This window comes from Rhyacophila brunnea, unplaced genomic scaffold (genome assembly GCF_057557595.1).
Source record: "Rhyacophila brunnea isolate RB1 unplaced genomic scaffold, BYU_Rbru_1.0 scaffold_10, whole genome shotgun sequence".
Classification (NCBI taxonomy): Eukaryota; Metazoa; Arthropoda; class Insecta; order Trichoptera; family Rhyacophilidae; genus Rhyacophila; species Rhyacophila brunnea.
In genome coordinates, this window is record NW_028232752.1 from 18,775,067 (window position 1) to 18,796,807 (window position 21,741).

Here is a 21,741-nt window from a genome sequence, read left to right on the forward strand (position 1 = left end):
GATAGGCATTTCATGTATAACCTACTAGTTTAAATTATCGTTATTAAATAGGAGTCTCGCAGCATAATTGGTTAATTCACAGATTGGCGCGAAACCAATGGTTATACGGGCTCAAAACCCGTCGAGGTTCGTATTTCTTTCAAATATGATTTTTTCTAGTGGGTATGTATCTGAAGTGTTTTCAAGTTATGTATGTTCAATATTTGGAATGTTACATTCTCAAAATCTTGTGAATTATTCATTTGAATAAAAGAAATAGTTTTTTAATGTATTATTTTTGTTGAATCTCCACAGCCTACCTCTATTGTTATGGTTTGGCTTAGGCAGGGTTTATTTGAATTTTAATAGTAACCAATACAATCTACAATTTATATTCTTAGTTCAATGAAAACAAATCAGCATGACTGACAAAGTATAACGTTCTCGATTTATGTCGAATCTCCACAGTCTACCTCCAGCCTTCGCCACTCCAATGAGGAGTACTCATTTAAGAAAGGTTACATCACTAACACCCTTGATCAAAGACCCTGAGTCAAAATGTGAATCCGAAGAAGTTTCAGACTTTGGTAGTGATATTGCTAATGAAAGTACAAAAGTAATATAGGTACTGGTTTTATTGACATTGTTTGGCTGTCATCTTCATAATAAAGTTTCTATGGCGGTTTATTTTAATTTTATTATTGGTATTTAAAAATAAGGTTGTATCTTATAATTGATACAATACAGTGACAATTATTCCTTTATTTTTAACACTCAATCTCTGTCTCAGTCTCGAGTAGGGAATCCAATCCCGAGCCAAAATTCTGATCCCGGGATTTCGGGATTACAATTTGACAATCCCGGGATCCCGGGACTGGTCCCGGGATTGGCATTTTTTTCCATTGTTAATATAAAATTTTTATATTTACACACAACATTGATAAAATCGGTCAAAAATAAATCTAGTATAATTTATACTATTTAAGATATTTATTGTTAATATTGTATATCTACGTTCAATCTTGGAAATACATAAGTTTAATGGAGTAAATAATATTAAATATATATAGATAAATAATAATGTGAATTTAATATGAGATTGCTGTTTCTGATAGTAAAGACTTAATGAATGGATTAGCGAGATTTAATATAGTAAACCAAATAATCATGGCGTACTTATGGCCTTTCCGCTTCATAAATCTAATTAGTCAGCCAAATATGAAACTGCCGTAAAACGTATGAAGTCATGGTGGAATTACTTTGTTAAAACTGCGAAGCATTGTTTTTTTCCAATATTTTCTCATTTTTAAAAAATAAAATGAATCGGCAACTTACACATGGGTATAAATCAAACTTCATTCAAACTCAGTTTATTTCTAATGTAGTTATTTTTTAATTAAAAGTAATAGTTCCATGAAAATTGATAAAAAAATCAATCCCGAAATCCCGGGATTAAGTTTATCAATCCCGGGATTCATAAGTATCGAAAATAGCTCGGGATCCCGGGATTAGAATCCCTAGTCTCGAGTCTCCGTGTACCTTAAACAACCACTGTATGTCCTTTTAGCTCGGCATATTTACAAAATAGATCTTAATCAAAAATCAATTCGTTGTTCTACCTTATAAAAACCTTCCAAAATCAAAATAACTTTTTTTCAGAAGATTATAAAAACATAAGTTCGAAATTCAAAAATTTTGAAGGGAATATATCATGCAGGGATATAATATTATTACAATGAAATAAAGGTAATTACAAATTTTTCTGTTGCCACACTATTTAGGAAGTATTTGGATTGATTTTTTAAATGATTATATTGTGTGTTATGGGTGCAAGAATCTGGTGGATATTTGATAATATTGTTTTTTTTACTAGAATAGGACTTCCACAAGATAGACTGACAAATCATAAAATCACACAAAAAATTCAGGCACTTATTCATCATGTCACTTACGATCAGAAAGATAGTTTTTCGCCGACGCGAGACTTAAAAATGTTAAGACGAATAAAATAATTAACAACTTCATTTCGGATTGAGTTGTGACATTCGTAAACCCTAAAACTGAGTTATTTTACTACGGTATATTATTTTTATACATTATGTAAAATTATTTTATCTTTCAATGGAAAGAGGGGATAAATCTCATTAATTATTTATAAGGTATGTAGGTATATATTGTTATCAAATTTTAGCATAGATAATATAAATGATAGGATACAGTACAAGACATAAATTTAACTATCAATACTATGTCATGGTACGCTTTTTAATTAACAAAAATCTAAATAGAATATGGCATTAAAGAATTTATATTCGCAGGCGGACAAATAAATTGCGTTTTGAACGCAAGGTTTTTATCATAATTTTTATAATCGACTATAGAATAAATTAGTGCATTACACACAATATTTTTTTGATTTTCCACTAATCAGACTTTACTATACATAATACATCACCGTTCAGGCAAAAGTCACCAACCCTCAAAAAGACAGTTTAGTATCTCACCCGAAACGTAAAATTATGTTCTTTAGATGCAAAAATCACCACGGTACACCAAGGCCTGAACAAAAACGAACCATAAGTACGAGTGAGTAAGCATTCGAAAAGCTTATATCTCCGCACTATGCGTTAGAGTAAGATAGAATTTCTACGGCTGAATTAAATATTTTTTGTAAACAACGCCGGGAAATATGGATTTGAATGATTATCATCATCATTTCATTTAAAAATTGCGAGCATGTAAGTATTGCTAAAATTTATTGTTTTTGTGTTCAATATAAAGTTGGTCGTAATTATTTTTAGTTATTTTGGTAGAACATATGGTTAACTATGGTGTGCTTAAATTTGGTAGCCATACTGAGAAGCGATATGATGGTATAACGTTTCATAGTTAAGTTAATAATAATAAAATCGAGATTCTACTGTGCGTTATACACAAGAAACACGGCTTCATTTTGTCGAACAATAGCCGCTCTTTGTATATTATTATTCTGAGGATACACTAGTTCGTAAAATGTTAATTGAATCCGAATTATTTGTTTTTCACTGATTGACTTTCGATAAAATCAACAAGCATAAGTCATTATATGCGGATAGGCATTAGTGACACTAAAAAATAAATCCTATATCCTAAATAAAATATAGAAGCAAAAGTTACTAAACTATGTATGGTGACTTTTACTGATTTGTCATTTGAAAACATATAATACGTCTGGAACAGCCAGCAATAACTAAACAGGAATAGTTACTTTAGCTTGTCATAAAAATAATTGCTTTGGTCCAGATTATTAATAAGCAAAAGTCACCAAAATTGCCTCCTTCAAAATCTTCCAGTGGGTCTATTCTATACACAAGGTGGCTATCAACGACTAAAGTGATGAATATTGAGTGATAAAAAGTAACTGGAGAGTGTCGGCGCTGGATCGTCCAAAATGAAGGAAGTTTTTGAAGGAGGCCAAAACCCACCAAGAGTTGTAGTGCCATAAATGATGATGATATTTTCTTCTTTTCTCAAACTTTTTGGGTCATCACCCCATTATCAAATAAATTTTATATTGACAGCCTCAACCACAATGTGACACGTTTTTTATATTCATAGCTAAAACTGGAAGCAGATACATTGATTATTGCCTCATCCCGTCATATTTATACAATTTTATTTTTCTATAAACCATTGCCAACCAACCTTGCAGGAAAAAAAAGGTTTTAATTATTATAATGTATATAATCGGAAAACAATTTGTAGCCACTTAGAAAAAAGAAAATCTTGAATATTAAAGTACTCATCGGCACCTAATTAAAAATTATTTAATTATTATAAGTAGATCAGAAGTTGCAAACATAATATTATGAGGGTCTAGAAAATTAAATTTGCTTAATATGATTGTATTTCCCAAGTTAATTACAACATGTATGAGGAATATTATCTACTATGAGATTAAATTTAGCAAAAATATAAATTTCATTAGTTTTTTCTTAGAATATGATTTTCAATAAACAATATTTTTGTCAGATAAGAATCTTTATGAGAAATAGAAAATAACCTGATCCCAATCTATTTACGGTCACAATTAGGTACAACACTATTTCTATCTTTCTGGCGGACACGTCATAGGGAAATTCCCAGTATGCCAGAGTCTCAATTGCATTTATTTTTGCCAAACATATTTCATTGCATATCGTAAACAAACACGCATAAGAATTCAACAATTAATAGCCCTCATTCAATTTTATGTTAAACATGACAAAAAAAAATGTTTAAGTAGTGTTTTCTGTTCATATATTATTTGACCTAATTTATTAGAAAACTTTCCACAACAAAAACATGTGAAAAACGGAGAGAAACTTACTATTTACTATGAAATTTACTAGGAACTAGTTGGCCGCAGTGACGTGCCGTGAGGGTAGGCAGATTGAGCGTCGCTTGGGGGCGGCAGTTACTCAAAGGGCGGCAAATCAAGGATAATTATTTGGTATACGAAGAAATAGCTATCTAAACTGAGTACTTAATAACGAATATATCTTGCCTTTAAAAAATTCAGCTCACTGGTTGGAAACAAAATGTATTAAAAGGTTTAACAGGACTGTATTTTTTTTGTCGGGTTCGCAATGTCTAGTTTACTTCCGTTGCCTTTCGACGTTCTTGGTGACCAGAAACGACACGAGCATGGATAATAAAAAATATTGTATACAAAAATGGGGCGGCATTATGGCGCTGCACAGGGGTGTCATTTTGTCTAGGAACGTCACTGGTTGGCCGTGATGACATGTTGACCACATCATAGAAAATGTTGGCATTCCGGGACATAAAAAGACTTGAGAAACAGGTATATGCTTTGTATTAGACTTACTTATCTACTTGTTAGTTCAAGACATAATATATTATGTGTATTTCTTCATCCACTTCATTCATCTGTGGCACCAAGATGTACATCGTCCAGTTAACAGCGCTGAATCGCCATAGACTCCCTCTCTCTTCTTGGTCATTCCCTGATAGTTGTATATCAAGACCAGCCTGAAATGGAGAGATCTTCTGAGCGACCAAGACCTTCCACCCCTCACGGTCGTCTACTTGTCTCAGGGCAGAGTGAAGACTGCCCCAGTAGGGATTGCAATAACAGTATTTCAAAACTGGTATCCCAGTATTTTTTGATATTGAAATACCGGGTTTAAAAAACAGACAATACCGATATATTCGGTACCTATTGAAAGTGGATAATATAAAATGTATTAATTAATATAAAGGTTTGACAGGACTGTAATTTTTTTGTCGGATTATGCGTGTCTGGTTAATTTTCGTTGCCATTGACCTTAGTGACCAGTTAGGACACGTGCAGATTTGCGAAATACATTTACATTATATTAACATTATTTTTAATATATCCAAATATTTTCACCAGTCGCCCACAGATTTTAGAACTTGTTTCGTTTATTTTAGATGTAAGTATCTGAAATTGTGCTTAAATACCTACTGTTCGTTTGTATTATCATTAGTAACCTCAGCCCTAGTGTCGAAAATTTATATTATAATATAATAGAAATAATAATTCTACTATCATAGACTTGCCTGTGCCTAATGATGTTTATCTACTCAATAGTAGCTTATAGAAAAAAGAATATTATCTACTATGAGATTAAATTTAGCAAAAATATAAATTTCATTAGTTTTTTCTTAGAATATGATTTTCAATAAACAATATTTTTGTCAGATAAGAATCTTTATGAGAAATAGAAAATAACCTGATCCCAATCTATTTACGGTCACAATTAGGTACAACACTATTTCTATCTTTCTGGCGGACACGTCATAGGGAAATTCCCAGTATGCCAGAGTCTCAATTGCATTTATTTTTGCCAAACATATTTCATTGCATATCGTAAACAAACACGCATAAGAATTCAACAATTAATAGCCCTCATTCAATTTTATGTTAAACATGACAAAAAAAAATGTTTAAGTAGTGTTTTCTGTTCATATATTATTTGACCTAATTTATTAGAAAACTTTCCACAACAAAAACATGTGAAAAACGGAGAGAAACTTACTATTTACTATGAAATTTACTAGGAACTAGTTGGCCGCAGTGACGTGCCGTGAGGGTAGGCAGATTGAGCGTCGCTTGGGGGCGGCAGTTACTCAAAGGGCGGCAAATCAAGGATAATTATTTGGTATACGAAGAAATAGCTATCTAAACTGAGTACTTAATAACGAATATATCTTGCCTTTAAAAAATTCAGCTCACTGGTTGGAAACAAAATGTATTAAAAGGTTTAACAGGACTGTATTTTTTTTGTCGGGTTCGCAATGTCTAGTTTACTTCCGTTGCCTTTCGACGTTCTTGGTGACCAGAAACGACACGAGCATGGATAATAAAAAATATTGTATACAAAAATGGGGCGGCATTATGGCGCTGCACAGGGGTGTCATTTTGTCTAGGAACGTCACTGGTTGGCCGTGATGACATGTTGACCACATCATAGAAAATGTTGGCATTCCGGGACATAAAAAGACTTGAGAAACAGGTATATGCTTTGTATTAGACTTACTTATCTACTTGTTAGTTCAAGACATAATATATTATGTGTATTTCTTCATCCACTTCATTCATCTGTGGCACCAAGATGTACATCGTCCAGTTAACAGCGCTGAATCGCCATAGACTCCCTCTCTCTTCTTGGTCATTCCCTGATAGTTGTATATCAAGACCAGCCTGAAATGGAGAGATCTTCTGAGCGACCAAGACCTTCCACCCCTCACGGTCGTCTACTTGTCTCAGGGCAGAGTGAAGACTGCCCCAGTAGGGATTGCAATAACAGTATTTCAAAACTGGTATCCCAGTATTTTTTGATATTGAAATACCGGGTTTAAAAAACAGACAATACCGATATATTCGGTACCTATTGAAAGTGGATAATATAAAATGTATTAATTAATATAAAGGTTTGACAGGACTGTAATTTTTTTGTCGGATTATGCGTGTCTGGTTAATTTTCGTTGCCATTGACCTTAGTGACCAGTTAGGACACGTGCAGATTTGCGAAATACATTTACATTATATTAACATTATTTTTAATATATCCAAATATTTTCACCAGTCGCCCACAGATTTTAGAACTTGTTTCGTTTATTTTAGATGTAAGTATCTGAAATTGTGCTTAAATACCTACTGTTCGTTTGTATTATCATTAGTAACCTCAGCCCTAGTGTCGAAAATTTATATTATAATATAATAGAAATAATAATTCTACTATCATAGACTTGCCTGTGCCTAATGATGTTTATCTACTCAATAGTAGCTTATAGAATAATAGAGAAATATAATTTTTTTGAACAAAAAAGTGACCAATATTGTGTTTGCTTTTACTTCCTACGGGATAAAAGTAAAGATGTTGCTAAGTATAAAAAGTGCAATAAAACATCAGGTGGAATTACCAGTGGGGCACATACATGTCCAAGAACACTTCATAAAATAAATCTTTTAAAAGATCATTCGAAGAAGAAAGTGCCAATAGATCAACTCCATACTACAGACCAACAAACTGAACTGAACTGAACTGAAGAATGGGATGGGGGAGCCAGTGTCGAAGACTACCCAATCAAGACTAGTAACTGGACAAAATCTGACATTCGAATGAAATTTTCAAAATGGCGTCCTATAGTAGTTCGTAGTTCCATTTTTGGCCATTCTACAGATAAGTTTGTAGGTCTGTACATACATATTTATAAACATCAGCATCTCTTACCATAATATCTTACCTTTATATATTTTAAAAATTACATAACATATTATGTACTTATTTAGATATTTTTACTATAAAATATTAATATTATGTTAAATAGATTTTTGTATCTATATTTATTGGTTCCTGATTTTTATATAATTATCACGAATTGGAAATACCGGTATTCTCATTCGGTATTGCAATCCCTAGCCCCCAGGAAGCTCCTTCAGTTGGTCACTCCGGCGCACCGACTCTACAATATTGAATACAACTGTGTTTCTCACTTCGTTGAGTTGGATAGTGAAATTAGGACTTTGCTAAATTCCATAACAAAATTTATTTCCTTTTTGCTGTAACTTGATTTAGTATCTATAGTAAAATGTATTGAGTTTCATATTGCCCTTATGTTTTCAATTTGCATAATTTGTGTAATAAATTCAATAGATAACTTACTCCTATATTTTCCACCAGCATGTGAGATAATTATTATGTAATTTGTGTATTTTGATATAGTATAATAATACCGCTTCAGCTTAATTTTTCATTGAAGTTATCGATAAGATTTTTTTATAAATTGGTTTCATAATTATTATCAGTACTATAACACAATTGGCTGATTCTAGGAAATGCCTTCAAAGCTCCTTCCAGTACTATAGCCTCAGAGATGCTATCTCTTTTTAAATAGTGACGTCCCTAGGCAAAGTGCGGCCCTTCATCAGACTTAGAATGCTGACCTCTTTCATTTTTAGTTTCAAATTATCTGCAACCTAGTACCTACTAACCTATTTTTTAAAAACTGTTTTCAGCAATCTTAAACTGACAAATACACTAAAAATCTTTAAATTGAGATACACACCATCTAAAATGATAACTACAAGATTTTCACGAAATTTACTCCCAAACAGTGATGGTTATAGGGGGAATGGGACAATTGAGCGCCGCACTGTCGAATAAAATAAATAGATGTTTTATACAAAAAGTAGACGAGGAATTTTATACAGTTTATATCTACTACTTAGTAGTTTTAATATTTTTGCTCTTAACATAATGTTTTTATTACGGATTGAGAATTATCACGCCCGAGGCTTTATATAAAAATAATAGAACTCTCGTGCGTGGCGCCCAGTTGTCCCGGTGCCAAATCGTCCAAGACCCGTTTTAGGTACCTACGTTAAGGTCTGTGGCACCCTTGTGAAAATTTTGCCACTGCGATAAACCGATAGTTGAACATTTTGACCACAAGAATATTTGGCATTGATTCCAACACGCCCAAATGTATTTTTTTTTTCAACCATATCCGATCTTAATAGGATCATAATATGGGCCTCCACAGAGTAAAGGTTTGTTTTAACAGATTTTGTTTTTTTACGAGAAATGGATGTCAGCCACTTGCTCAACCTATTAGGTCCATACCCTGACTTGAAAAACAATATGTGTACTTGCCAGACCCAGGATTCGAACCTGGGACCCATGACGTGATAGTCCAACGCTTAAGCCGCACGGCCACCGTGGCTGTGTAAATGTATAGTTACAAAAATTACATCGCTGTAAGTACCGGAGGGCTCGTTAGGCTTAAATTCCTACAGCCTCAGGTCACGTAAACATTCAATGCGCAAGGTGCTGACTTCATATCAAGAAGCTCTGAGTTCGATTTTTAGTGACGGCATAATAATTCTGTGATTTTTTCAAAATCTAGGTGTTTCTTTGTTTCTCTACTATTATTACTGTTTCATAATTACTATATTACTGTCATTGGGCAACATGGCCTGTTGTATTGATATAAAAAAGACAGAAAAGGAATAGATAAAAAGAAAAATTCACTGGAGCATCTAATTGACTGTAAATTTGAATTATCCAAAATTATAAAGGGGACATTCCAATCCGTAATATTAAATGAGCACTGCCATAAAAGTTTCAATTTCACAAAACCTAACTATATACTTTTAAAATGGATAAAAATATTCACACTCATTCCTTAATTTTCCGCCCTTATGCAATGTTAATTATTGTGAAATTTTGATGGACTACAAATGGTTTTAAAAAAAATATTAAACATAATATTATTAAAAATTAACTAATCAAGATTGTTTTGTGCTTAGATTGTTATGATGAGATAGGAAACATAATCCATCAAAACATTAAAGATAATAAGTTATCTTTTAAAAATATGGGAAATAGCTACAGATTATCTGTATGAAAGAAATCTGTATTATCTTAGGCTTCCCAACCCACAGGTGTCTTTATAGGGTCGCCAACTACTAAAAATACATTTGTCATTTTTGTGTATCTCACTGTTGAGGATTGTGACTCCTATCAATAATGTCTCGCCAGCGATCCCTGCATTATGGTCTCAGCCAGTGGGGAAGACTCCTTACTAAATGATTATTTAAAGCTTACCCTTATATCAGTAACAGGCGCATTGATACATAATATTATAATGTTATATTTGCTGCAAAATATCTACCTATAGATGCGCTGTGTCGTATATTTATCACAAATACTCATGCATTCAAAGGATATAAGCATCTGATCTAAATGTATAATGTTGTTATATGGAATATTATGACATATAGCGGCAAATTGCAGTAATATTTGAAGGCTGTGCATTGTCAATAATCCTCGAGCAAATAATTAAAAATTTCAGATATTTTAAAAATGATATTTTTTTTTATGGTTAAGTAATTGGACATATTAGTTTTATCTATTTTCTAAATTCTATGACATTATTCTATCAGTAGTATTATTATATAATAGGCCTTCGTAGTCCAGTGGGTAAGGTGCTGGCCTTTTACCCGGGGGCTCCAGGTTCGATTCCGGTGAGCTCACAATATATTTATGATTCTCTCAAAGCCTGGGTGTTTGTAATTGTTTCACTTATGGCAGCGCTCTTTAGTGGTTTCTAGGAAAGGGATGATTTGGATGCGGGGGAGGGCGGTTACACAGGGATTCAATCCAGGCATTAATCTTTGATGCTGATATGGCAGGCGCGCTAGGCTGGTTCCATGTTCACGCACTCACACAACTAGTACGATCACTCTCACAGTTACACTCTACATGTGACGGATGGGTGGGTAATGAGTTTATGAATTACGGTGATTGACGCAGTATTGGCCAAACCGTAATTCGTAATTGAATTACTTCTTTGATGATGCTGGGGCGGTCAAACTAGTACAAGTCTTGACGCTTTGATGGTCTGAAGATAACTGCCTGTCATTTTTTTATTAATATGCTTGGATGGCGGCAATAACTATGAGATGTAGGGAAGGGAATTTTTATGAGATTAGTGTTACCATAATTGGCCTAAACTTATATAACTAACTATACTACTGTCATTGTGTTTATTATAGTATAATTACACTATAATAATTATAGTGTTAAAGAAGAATATAAATATAACATTATTATCTTCTTAAGTCCCGTAAGTATGACTGACAAGTACCTACCTACACACTATGATTATCACAGCCTACCGACTTCCAAAAATCACTCTTCACCACAGCTGTCTGCATATATGATTGTATTGAGGGACCTGTAACATCCTTCATTTGGTTAGACAAATGGTGTAAGTGACCTCACTCTTCTACATAAACCCTTGATATTTCCACTGAAGATGAGCCTTTTCAAACTATTATTTTCTCTCTGGCTATGTGGCCAAAGAACTACAGAACTCTTGAGACATATTTTAGAAAGCCGGTCTTTCACGTTTATTTCTTCAGAATGGAGATACTCATCTTGTTTGCTATACATGGAATCCTTGCAGCATATAGTGGAGGCGACCGAAGGTGCGGTGACCAGTGTTACCAACTGTCATTGACAAAAACATGCCAGACGGGGTACGAAAACAAGCTATTTGGTAGGAAATAACGCTAGATTTTGAGAAAATAAAATTTCAATACCTTTTTTTGCTGATCGAAAAAGTACAAAAATTGAAAAATGGGTAAATACACATGTAAAAATCATGCTATATTTTCCCAGAAACTCATTTAAAAAATGACAAAAAATAATTTATTTATCTAACAACCTAATTAATAATTAGGTAATACCAGAGAGTGGCACCACCGATAATCGTCAATGCACATGCCTAAGCACACATTAAATTATAATATCTGATACCAATATAATATCACTATAATGCCAAGAATGCTCATATTGTTTCATTGTGTTGTTTTATTTCTCAAGTTGATACTTCATTAAATATCTGACTAAATAAACTAAAAACCTAGCTTATTTTCACCACATTTAAAGTTAAAGGCATCAAAAAATGCTAATAGAAACGTTATAAACTAGATGCATTTTTTGCATAGCTAAATGTCTATAGAAAAATGTTTGATCCGACAGGAAAAACGCTAAGTTGCTAAAAACGCATTTAGACCAAGCGAGTGTTTGTTCTTCCCCCACTCCAGCGAAATTCTCACACTTTTTGTTGAGCGAGCATAACAATTTCACTGGTGTAGGGGAAGAACAAGCATTTGCTCCCGGTTTAAGATGATCCATTCGACAGTAGGGTGAAACGGTTTATACTAATACAGAAACGCAATGAATTTTCCATCTCTACAATTCCCGCCGAGTCTAAAGCTTATTATATCTCACTTTTATGAAAAAATTGCTCGATCTATAAATCAATTATAAAATTTAATTACTGACTACTTCAATCTGCGAAATTTGATAATTTGTCAATTATTTAGCCATGAATTTCAATAAGCTTTATTTAAATTTCATTTTATCATTGGGAAAGTGGTGTACAAAATTGATTAAATAAATGAATAATCAATTTATTGATAACATGGAGTACTATGTAAAAAATGAAACAATGTTCGCAACTAAGCTTTGTGGGTCAAACACAAAATAAAATTATGCAGGATTTTTAATTACCCTTTAACAGTTTAGCAGATATTAGCACTAAATCATTGTATTAAACATGCGTATTGTGTTGTAATCAAAAGTGTACTAGTAACCCTCATTCATCGGTCCCGAAAACCAAACTTATTCCCATTTAATAATGTTATTTGCAACGTGTAAATTTTTATTGGTCTAATGATGGAATTGGTGCGGGACTAAACTATTATGTGTTGAAAAATAACAAACTGAAATGCAACACGAACCTTAATAAGATAGGCAGAATGTCAGATTCATGTGACAGTGCTGGCGACTCATTTAGGCATGGCCCCCACAAGGGAAGGACTGACAGGGCTCTAGTTTGGGGGCCCGGCGTGGCGAGTCAACCAGATAAGTGAGACAAACACATATCATAAATTGAGCCCATATCCGGAAAACGAGCGTTATCGCGCTGTTTTTTCATAAATCAATTTAAATTACGTGGCATACACGTATGCATGCACTCACCAAATATTACTTTGATATTCTAACAATAGGTGACAGTAGACAGTCCAAATCATAATATCTATGCCGTACACGACATACAGTCCAACCAGCTTATCTGAATAATGGTCAAAAATGAAACTACTAGAACCCATATTGAATACACCATTTCAACATCAGATTCTGTCCAGTTTCCAAGGTTTTGCTGTAATTGATTCACTCACAAATTTGATCATCTTCCTACTTTTGTCAAGCTTGGTGCGGAAGGCAGCTGCTTTCTCCGACTCAAGATTTTTTCAGGCTCCGCTTACCCAATCTATGAAAAATAGTAGTGTCGTCCAGTGGTAAAATAAAAAAAACAAATTAAAAACCAACTAGCGAAAAATATCGGTAACGTATTCATCTACGATGCCAGCTAAGAAATAAATCACTCAATGGTAGTGCCAGTGAAATAATGACAATTTCGTGATTACTATATAGGCGGCTCCGATCGGATACGGCGGCACCGACTATGAGTGGTGACGCGGCTCCGATCGGAGCCGAAGGCAGCTAAGTTGTTAAAAGGTCGATTTCGACAAAACAATCTATAGCAACGATAAGTCACCGGCAACTTGATTTCTGATTAATGTCAAGAGTTTTTATTTAATTAAAATATATATACATAATTTTGAAAAACACTACTGAGAAAATATATAATAACCAATAGTTGAAAAATGTAAGACATCGGGAGTCAAACCCTGCATCTTTTTGGTTTACGTCGTGTCCCGTCCGTGCATTACCTCTATGCTACAAGGTGACATACTAATTGCGACAAACTTTAACTATTGGTCTTTTTTTTTAATACCTACATCAGCGCTCTTCTAAATCAAGCTACTTTGGCAATCGCATAGCATAGAGGTAATGCACGGACGCAGGGTTCGATTCCCTACTGGGGTGTCTTACTTTTTTCAATTGGTTATAATATATTTTCTCAGAAGTATTTTTCAAAATTATGTATGTTCAATAATTAGAATGGTACATTCTTAAATCTTGTGAATTATTCGTTGAATAAAAGAAATAGTTAATTATAAAATATATATAATTTTATATTGAGCTTTTAAAATTTCTTCTAAAAATTAGCAACTTAATATTATTTTCAACAGTTGCATAGTTAATTATGTAAATATAATGCCCTACTGTGAAAGCAGATGAATCTTTTACCTCCTTCCAAAAAATAGTCTTCAACACAGGTTTACTCAATTTTTCTAAGGTTACGTCATTAGAGCAGGCACAATAACCATTGATAATAATCATATTACTGCTATAGCAATGACGCTTGCGCTCGAGCTCAAGTTGTTGAGTTGAGTTCAACTCATCATGCTCTCCTGTCAGAGCGTGAAAGACAGCCAAGACAGTAAAAACGCAATATCTTGTGGTTGGTACAGAAAATACATAATAATATGCATTTTATTTTTATTAAGATAATAAAAAACACATAAGTAGAGCAATATAATAAAACATAATATTACAAAATATTAATACAAATTAGAATGCTAAATTCAATTTTTACCGTAATTTCAAATGTTCTGTGTGAATAATATTTTATAATATATCTACCATTCCTTCAAGAGATTTGTTTTTATCAAATAAAAATGTAATATTATTATTACGTGAATATAAAAAAAAGTTAATGGTGTAAATTTAAGATTCTTCTCCCATTTCCACATCATCTATGGTGAGATCATCGAGCATCTCTTCGAGTGTGACTTGGGGCATAGACGGATCGAAATCTCTATCATCAGCATCGACAATTGTTTTATCTTTGAATATGTTGACGTTTTGTCTCAGCGCTGGGTCTTCTTCCAAATCATCCAGGAATTCATTATAGTCATCGTTCATCGTATCCAAAGCCATTTCATCATTGGCCATGTGTTTGAGTTTCCAAATACGAGCACGTCTTCGGGCCAGTCTATCGCCATAGTGTTTTTTGATAAGAACCACATCGGGTACAGCGCCATTATCCAATTTTTCGAAATTACTATCGTTTATGTTTGAATCTTCAATGTTGTATCCCATAACTGAATCTCCCAGCTTTAAAACGTGACCCAAATGTGTTCTGGTGTGTATAGTATTATCGGTGCGACCAAGCTCGGAAGCCTTCACAACCCACACATCGGCAACGACATGCTTGCTTGATATGGCACCCTGTCCCGGAAAGACCTTTCTATCCTTTTCTTTGATAATCTCTAAATCCATGACAATGTATTCGATCAGCTGTTTGGGATTGCAGATAGCAGTAAACGGATTCCGCCAATATACGGTAGCCGACATTTCAGCGATTTGTCCTGATGCAACATCCATCACGTGTATGGAGTTGGTGACTCTGTAGACGAGACATAGCGGTGATATTGAACCGAGAGAGCGAGTGATGGCTTTGGGTAGACACACCAAGCTGTCCTTGGAAATGGGAACAATCTCCACGCAATAGGTGAACTTGTAATTGTAGATGTTGCTGTGAATGTCGTGAGAGAGAAGTTTCTTGGAGTGTTGGTATTTTATGGGCAGTACGGAGAGCAAGAAGTCAATCATTTTTCTGGCGTGTCCTTCCGTTGTGTAGTAGAAATCCAGTCCCTCTGCAAATAATATATAGGTTTAATTAGTTTCTTATGTGATGTCAACATTTAGGAGATGTCTACTGAATAAAAAAAAAAAGGATTTGAATTTTAAAATTGGTGAAATAGAATTTTGTACTTATATTAATTTAGAGCATAAACTAACTTTTGTAAGATAGCATGTCGGGAATATCGTTCCATGAAATACAAATGTACAGTAAAACTTTGATGCAACATTGTAATTTAGGCTAGGTGGTGATCGTTAACGTTTGACAATTAGTACAGTACACTCCCAGTAATCCGCCGCTCGATTATCCGACAACTATGTACTATAATCTGCCATTATTTTTACTAGTTGAAAGCACAAAATCAAGCTCTATAATTCGCCGGTATTCAATTGTCAAATTCAGTAGTCCGCCATATACAAGTATACAACGCGGATGAGACGGGTTTATTTTCAAAACTTCTCTTTCATAAAACGTACGTTCATTGCGAAGAAAGTAATGTACCAAGGAGGAAAGTGTCCACGGCCCGCATCACAATAGTTATGCCGTGCTCCAATGCAACCGGGACACAAAAAATGAAGCTTTTGGTCATAGGGAAAACCAGGAATCGTAAGCCATTCATGAATACCTGTCTCACTGAACAACTGGTTGTGTCAAGTGATTAACTATATTTAGTTTATAAATATGTACGATTTAGTTAATACTTGATTTTAATTATAAATAAAACCGTAATTTTCTAGTACAAATTTCTCAAAAAAACTATTTTTACGAAATACCTGTTTTAATTTTTACCATATTTTGTATGTATGCACTATAAATAATCCGCCGCTTTCACTAATTCGACACTTGTCTGGTTTATGGGGTGGCGGATTACTGAGAGTACTGTATATCTATTTTTAATTACATGTAAATAATGTTTATAAAAACAAAACAAAGTTTAAATTTTATAACACAAAGGAAAATCCTATTTAGATGTCAAAACATCGGGAGGCATGCATATAAATTACTGCAGAAAGTTACGCCAAGCGACAATGGAACCAATTACTCCTCGTAATGCTGTGTGATCTCATTGAACTCATGCTAATCATCAATGATTGTTCAAAAAATACACTTTTATATTCAAGTAAATATTGCAAAATGAATAAATACTGTTATTACCATGTATAGGTTTGATTCCGAGGGTATTCTCATGAGCACGATGCTTGAGAATGAGCTGTTCAAGATAGTAGAAAGTTTTCCTATTTTCAGATTTCTGTCTCACTTGCACCAACGAGCGCCAGAAGTCTTGGGCTTCCGACCGGTGGCAGGCGTCGCACATCTGATGGGCCACCGTATACTCCACCACAAACACTTGCTGCAGGACTGTTCCACCCACTACCTCCCCGTGCACCGTTAATTTTACCTGTGGAGAATAAATTAACATATTATATTGAAGGCTTCATTGGTGGTGTTTTTGAACTGACATTATTGTAACTGTACAAGATTACTAGACATATATTATAGGTATTAACCACATATAAAAATTATTCCTTTATGACATGGTTTATTCATATGATGAGCCTTATCAAGTATGACTATTGACATTTACATTTGAGTGTGTTGTTGACATGTTATTAATTCTAAGTTGAATTGAGCGAATTAACCCCTCTCCCACATTACATGGTATCTTTTCTACTACCACCACTAAATATCGACAATAATTATTATGAACATAAACCCGTTTACACGTGCATGGACTTATTGGCAGCAGTACGTATTGTCGCGACCATGTTGCAAGATTGTACGCATGGATCAAATAAAATTAGTGGTTTTTGAATTTCCACGCGATAGTTGCAACTTGACATATGACGTATGCGCATTAGAACGTTAGTGGCAAACCTACCGGAAAAAATATGAACTATACCGCGCAGAGCATTTTGACATTTACCAATTTTTACAACCTGTCAAATAGCACTATACAATGACAACAATGTGTCTTGCTTACGCTTGAAGAATGAGATTGGCGAAATAGTCAGCACTTTTGCGTGTAAACAGTTATTATTGTGATAGTTTAATTTACACATTATTGGTGCCAGTAAATCCATGTAGGTACGCGTACAGGCACTATTATATAAACTCGAACGTCAATTTAAGTACCTACTCATACTTGATAAAGCTCACCATGAGTGAAACACGTGTGATAAAGCAATTTTTAGGTATGGTGAATAACAGATATGTAATGAGATAGCAAGTTCAAGTAAGAAATATTTTTTAATAGGTAATGCAAATAGTAATACAGCGGAACCCCGATCTACCGTTGCTGCGCTTTCCTCCATGACGTTTATCGCCCTTCAAGGCCAGTGTCTTATCAGGGAGCATGTTATAGAATATACCCGTTCCATCCATATTATAAATGTCTCTCGGGTGATATTTTTCAAATGTTGTCCTGCCCACTGCCCATTTGCTTGTTGGCTGCCAATTATCGATTTATCGATATATCTCAGAAACCGTTGGGAATTCGACAAATATGTGTAGAGATAATTTTATAGGAAATTTAATTAGCTTTCATTTTTATTTGGCACATTTTTTTTCTACATGCACCATTTCCGAGATATAAGCGAAAAACCAAAAAATGGGACCATTTGACCCCCCTCCCGCCTTTAGCACACCTCCCAGGGCCGAGGACTTTTAGTATATTTACTTACTAACTACTTCTAACAAAGTCCTGAAGTCAAAAATTCTCGCATATTCCATGCATTCGACACCCATCTTTTGAGCACTCATTGACTGGACTAATGCTTAATATGTGGATACATTGCAGAGTTATGCTTTGTTTTAAAACTTGTCAATTGCCTAAAATATTCAATAAACAATCATGACTAATGTGTCTGAAACTGGAGTTTTAAAATGCCTATGTTTATGTTTACTGTGTGTGTACATGGCAATACAAAATAATGGCAAAAGAAGAAGTTTACTGTGTGTGCATACAATGCAGTGGTATGTTTGTTTTAAACTTGACTTTTATTGCAATAAACAATCATGAATAATGTGTCTGAAATGAGGTATTGAAATGTGGATGTATGCATCCTTGCTGTATGTGTACAATGCAGAGGTGGGTTTGTTTTTAAATTTCTGACTAAATTTATTACTAAGCAATAAACAAAATGTGTCAAGCCTGAAGTTTTTAAATCTGTCAAATTTTTCTTTTTTGATTTATGTAATGTTGCATTGTTGTCTGGGTCAAAAACCATTTCATATTAAGAAATAAGAATTATCATTATGGTTTTATGTGAAAATAATGTTCATGGGACTTTTATTTCACTATATTTTCGAATTAAGGTGAATATCGAATTATATGTGAGATTCTACTGTAGCTGTAAGCAATAAACAAAATGTGTCAAGCCTGAAGTTTTTAAATCTGTCAAATTTTTCTTTTTTGATTTAGGTATGTAATGTTGCATTGTTGTCTGGGTCAAAAACCATTTCATATTAAGAAATAAGAATTATCATTATGGTTTTATGTGAAAATAATGTTCATGGGACTTTTATTTCACTATATTTTCGAATTAAGGTGAATTTCGAATTATATGTGAGATTCTACTGTAGCTGTTATGATAAAAAGAACCATGTTTAGAATAACATGTCTGATATGAAAACCCACTGCAAGCTACCACTGGTATAGATAATATACCATCATAAATCATCAGGTGTTCGAATTTACTACTAAGCTCATCCCAATATAAAAAGTATTGAATTATTCTGAACTCACTCAGCGAACAACTTATAATATGTACCTAACACAGTCTGAGAATATTTGTGAAATAGCACAAAAATTTAATTAAAAACTTAGATAGGTACCTTTATTCTCTTTGAATGGGGCTCAGTCCACACGAAACCGGCATCGACCAACTTGATTCGTTGAAGTCCTTTTAGTTTTTTCAAGCACAATGCCAATAGTTCGCGTGACTCCAAACTGCATGCTATCCACTCAGTCGGTGGCTGTAAATATCTGGAGTCAGAAAATTAACAGATAGTGGCTATGAGAAGAAACAAACATTATGTAATTAAGCTCTTGTGATAGCATTAGGAATACACAACAATTTGAGTTACCCAATCTCCACCTGACATGTCTATACAGCCGTGATTTGTGCACGGCTGCTGTCCGTTACGTTATAAACATATCTGAGAATAAAAAGATTACCTTTTCACGAGGTGAAGCTGCACAGGACTCATGTAACACCCACACACTGCTTAGAGAAAGAGTTAAGAAAACAAAAAAGAATCTCGACTTGTGCTACCATCTTTATCTTCAGTGACATTAAGGGTCATCTGTACTCGTGTACTCAAACTCTGCTGAAACAGAGGTGTCAGGAGTTGAAAGTGATGAATGTACATAAGGTGGGATTGGAATTATTCAGTTCTCCATGACACAGAAAATTTTTCAAATGCCTCAAAGTTGGTTGATGTCAAGTCGGCGTGGACAATTATTGGACCTGTGTGTGCATGGACCCTGGCAAACAGCTCTGCTCACATGTGCATTTCGGCCCATGTCAAACGAAAACCGAGTAACGCAAAGTTGCCATAGCCAGTCAGGAACTGGCTTACCCAGTGTGTTGGACAGAGCATAGTGTGGCAACTGCACGGATGTCAGTTTGACAAATAGCACTAAGTACCACTCGCATGTTTGATGTTAACATGTTTTTTCTATTGAAATTGAAAAACAATATACAGTACTCTCTCAGTAATCCGCCACCCCAAAAACCAGACAAGTGTCCAATTAGTGAAAGCGGCGGATTATAGTGCATACATAAAATTTTGGTAAAAATTAAAACAGGTATTTCGTAAAAATAGCTTTTTTGAGAAATTTGTAATAGCAAATTACAGTTTTATTTATAATCAAAATCAAGTACCTATTTACTAAATTATACATATTTATAAACTAAGTTTATTAACTAAATAATTAAACTTAACACAACCAGTTGTTCAGTGAGGCAGATATTCTTGAATGGCTTAGGATTCCTAGCTTTCCCTATGACCAAAAGCTTCAGTTAGTGTGTCCAGGTTCCATTGGAGCACGGCATAATTGTGATGCGGTCCTTGGGCACTTTCCTCCCTGGTACATTACTTTCTTCGCGATGAACGTTTTACAAAGGATAAGTTTCCAAAATAAACCCGTCTCATCTGCGTTGTATACTTTTACGCGGCGTACTACTGAATTTGACAATCGAATACCTCACCCAACTTAACAAATAATCCAGTATATCGGCTATTGTCAAAATGTGTTTGCTGCTGGCTTCCCCATAACCGACTTGTACCGGTTGCTTTAAATGATTAATGAATACAGGTTAATTTGCAAATGCCTAAATATTTTTGCTAGTTAACATGGTCTTTAATTGTCGTCTTCAAATAATACAAGTTTCCTAAGGATTTTTGGCCTTGATTTAAATACAATTACTTTAGAACCTTCAACCCCCGGTGATATTTGTACGAGTGATGAAATAATGATGCATACCTCTCACATCCTCTGCAGAAATGTATGGTGACTTGTTTGGGAATGCCTTCTGTGATATCTACGCGACTTCTCAAGCAAGCAACACACATGTTGGAAGGATTAGCTTCAATGGGTGACCCGCACTCACAGCAGAGTCTGAAAAACACAACAAATATTTACTCACAATAGTAAACATGGTAAAAGAAAGATATTGGAGCAATATGTATATTTTGGCAAAACCTATTCTACTCACATATTTCGATCGATTCGAGTAGCAGGGTATAGAGAATATTATTTATTGTGTAAGTAGGTAGTATTATGGCTATTATATTGTTAATGAACAGGAAAATCTTACATTCTTGAAACACCGACGATAGCATCTGGTTCTAGTTGAATATAATCCATTTTGAAGAAATTAGATCTATGGAAATATTGTTAAAGTAACTTGCTAGTGTCAAAGAAAACACGACAATCACATAACCTACAAGCACATTGGCCGATTTGTCAAAAATGTATGGCATTCGAAAACTCACAAATGAGACAGATTATGACGTTGCTGTCACGAGCGAAATAGGTATTATTTTGCCGATATTATAATAATCAATTTTATTAATTAAATTACATAAAAATAGAAGTAAAATATTATTTTACTGATT

The 21,741-nt window shown here is 34.1% G+C and overlaps 3 protein-coding genes across 3 annotated transcripts in view; 2 read left to right on the forward strand and 1 right to left on the reverse strand.

Moving 5' to 3' along the window:
- The window catches only part of Uqcc1 (Ubiquinol-cytochrome c reductase complex assembly factor 1), a 33,418-nt gene extending 21,885 nt beyond the window's left edge, over positions 1 to 11,533 (forward strand). Inside the window, exon 6 of the mRNA XM_085952169.1 lies at positions 11,417 to 11,533. The gene's annotated coding sequence lies outside the window, so the exon portion shown is untranslated. The remainder of the gene's footprint in view (positions 1 to 11,416) is intronic.
- The window catches only part of LOC147078961 (uncharacterized), a 799,973-nt gene that overhangs the window by 70,301 nt on the left and 707,931 nt on the right, over positions 1 to 21,741 (forward strand). The window lies entirely within an intron of this gene.
- On the reverse strand, positions 14,499 to 21,579 carry Nmd3 (60S ribosomal export protein NMD3). The gene is made up of 5 exons (XM_085952024.1): positions 21,441 to 21,579; positions 21,107 to 21,241; positions 19,453 to 19,603; positions 16,774 to 17,017; positions 14,499 to 15,631 (listed from the first exon to the last, which is right to left on the reverse strand). Exons 1-5 carry the CDS (start codon positions 21,488 to 21,490, stop codon positions 14,700 to 14,702), a joined length of 1,512 nt encoding a protein of 503 aa, XP_085808150.1. The 5' UTR covers positions 21,491 to 21,579; the 3' UTR covers positions 14,499 to 14,699.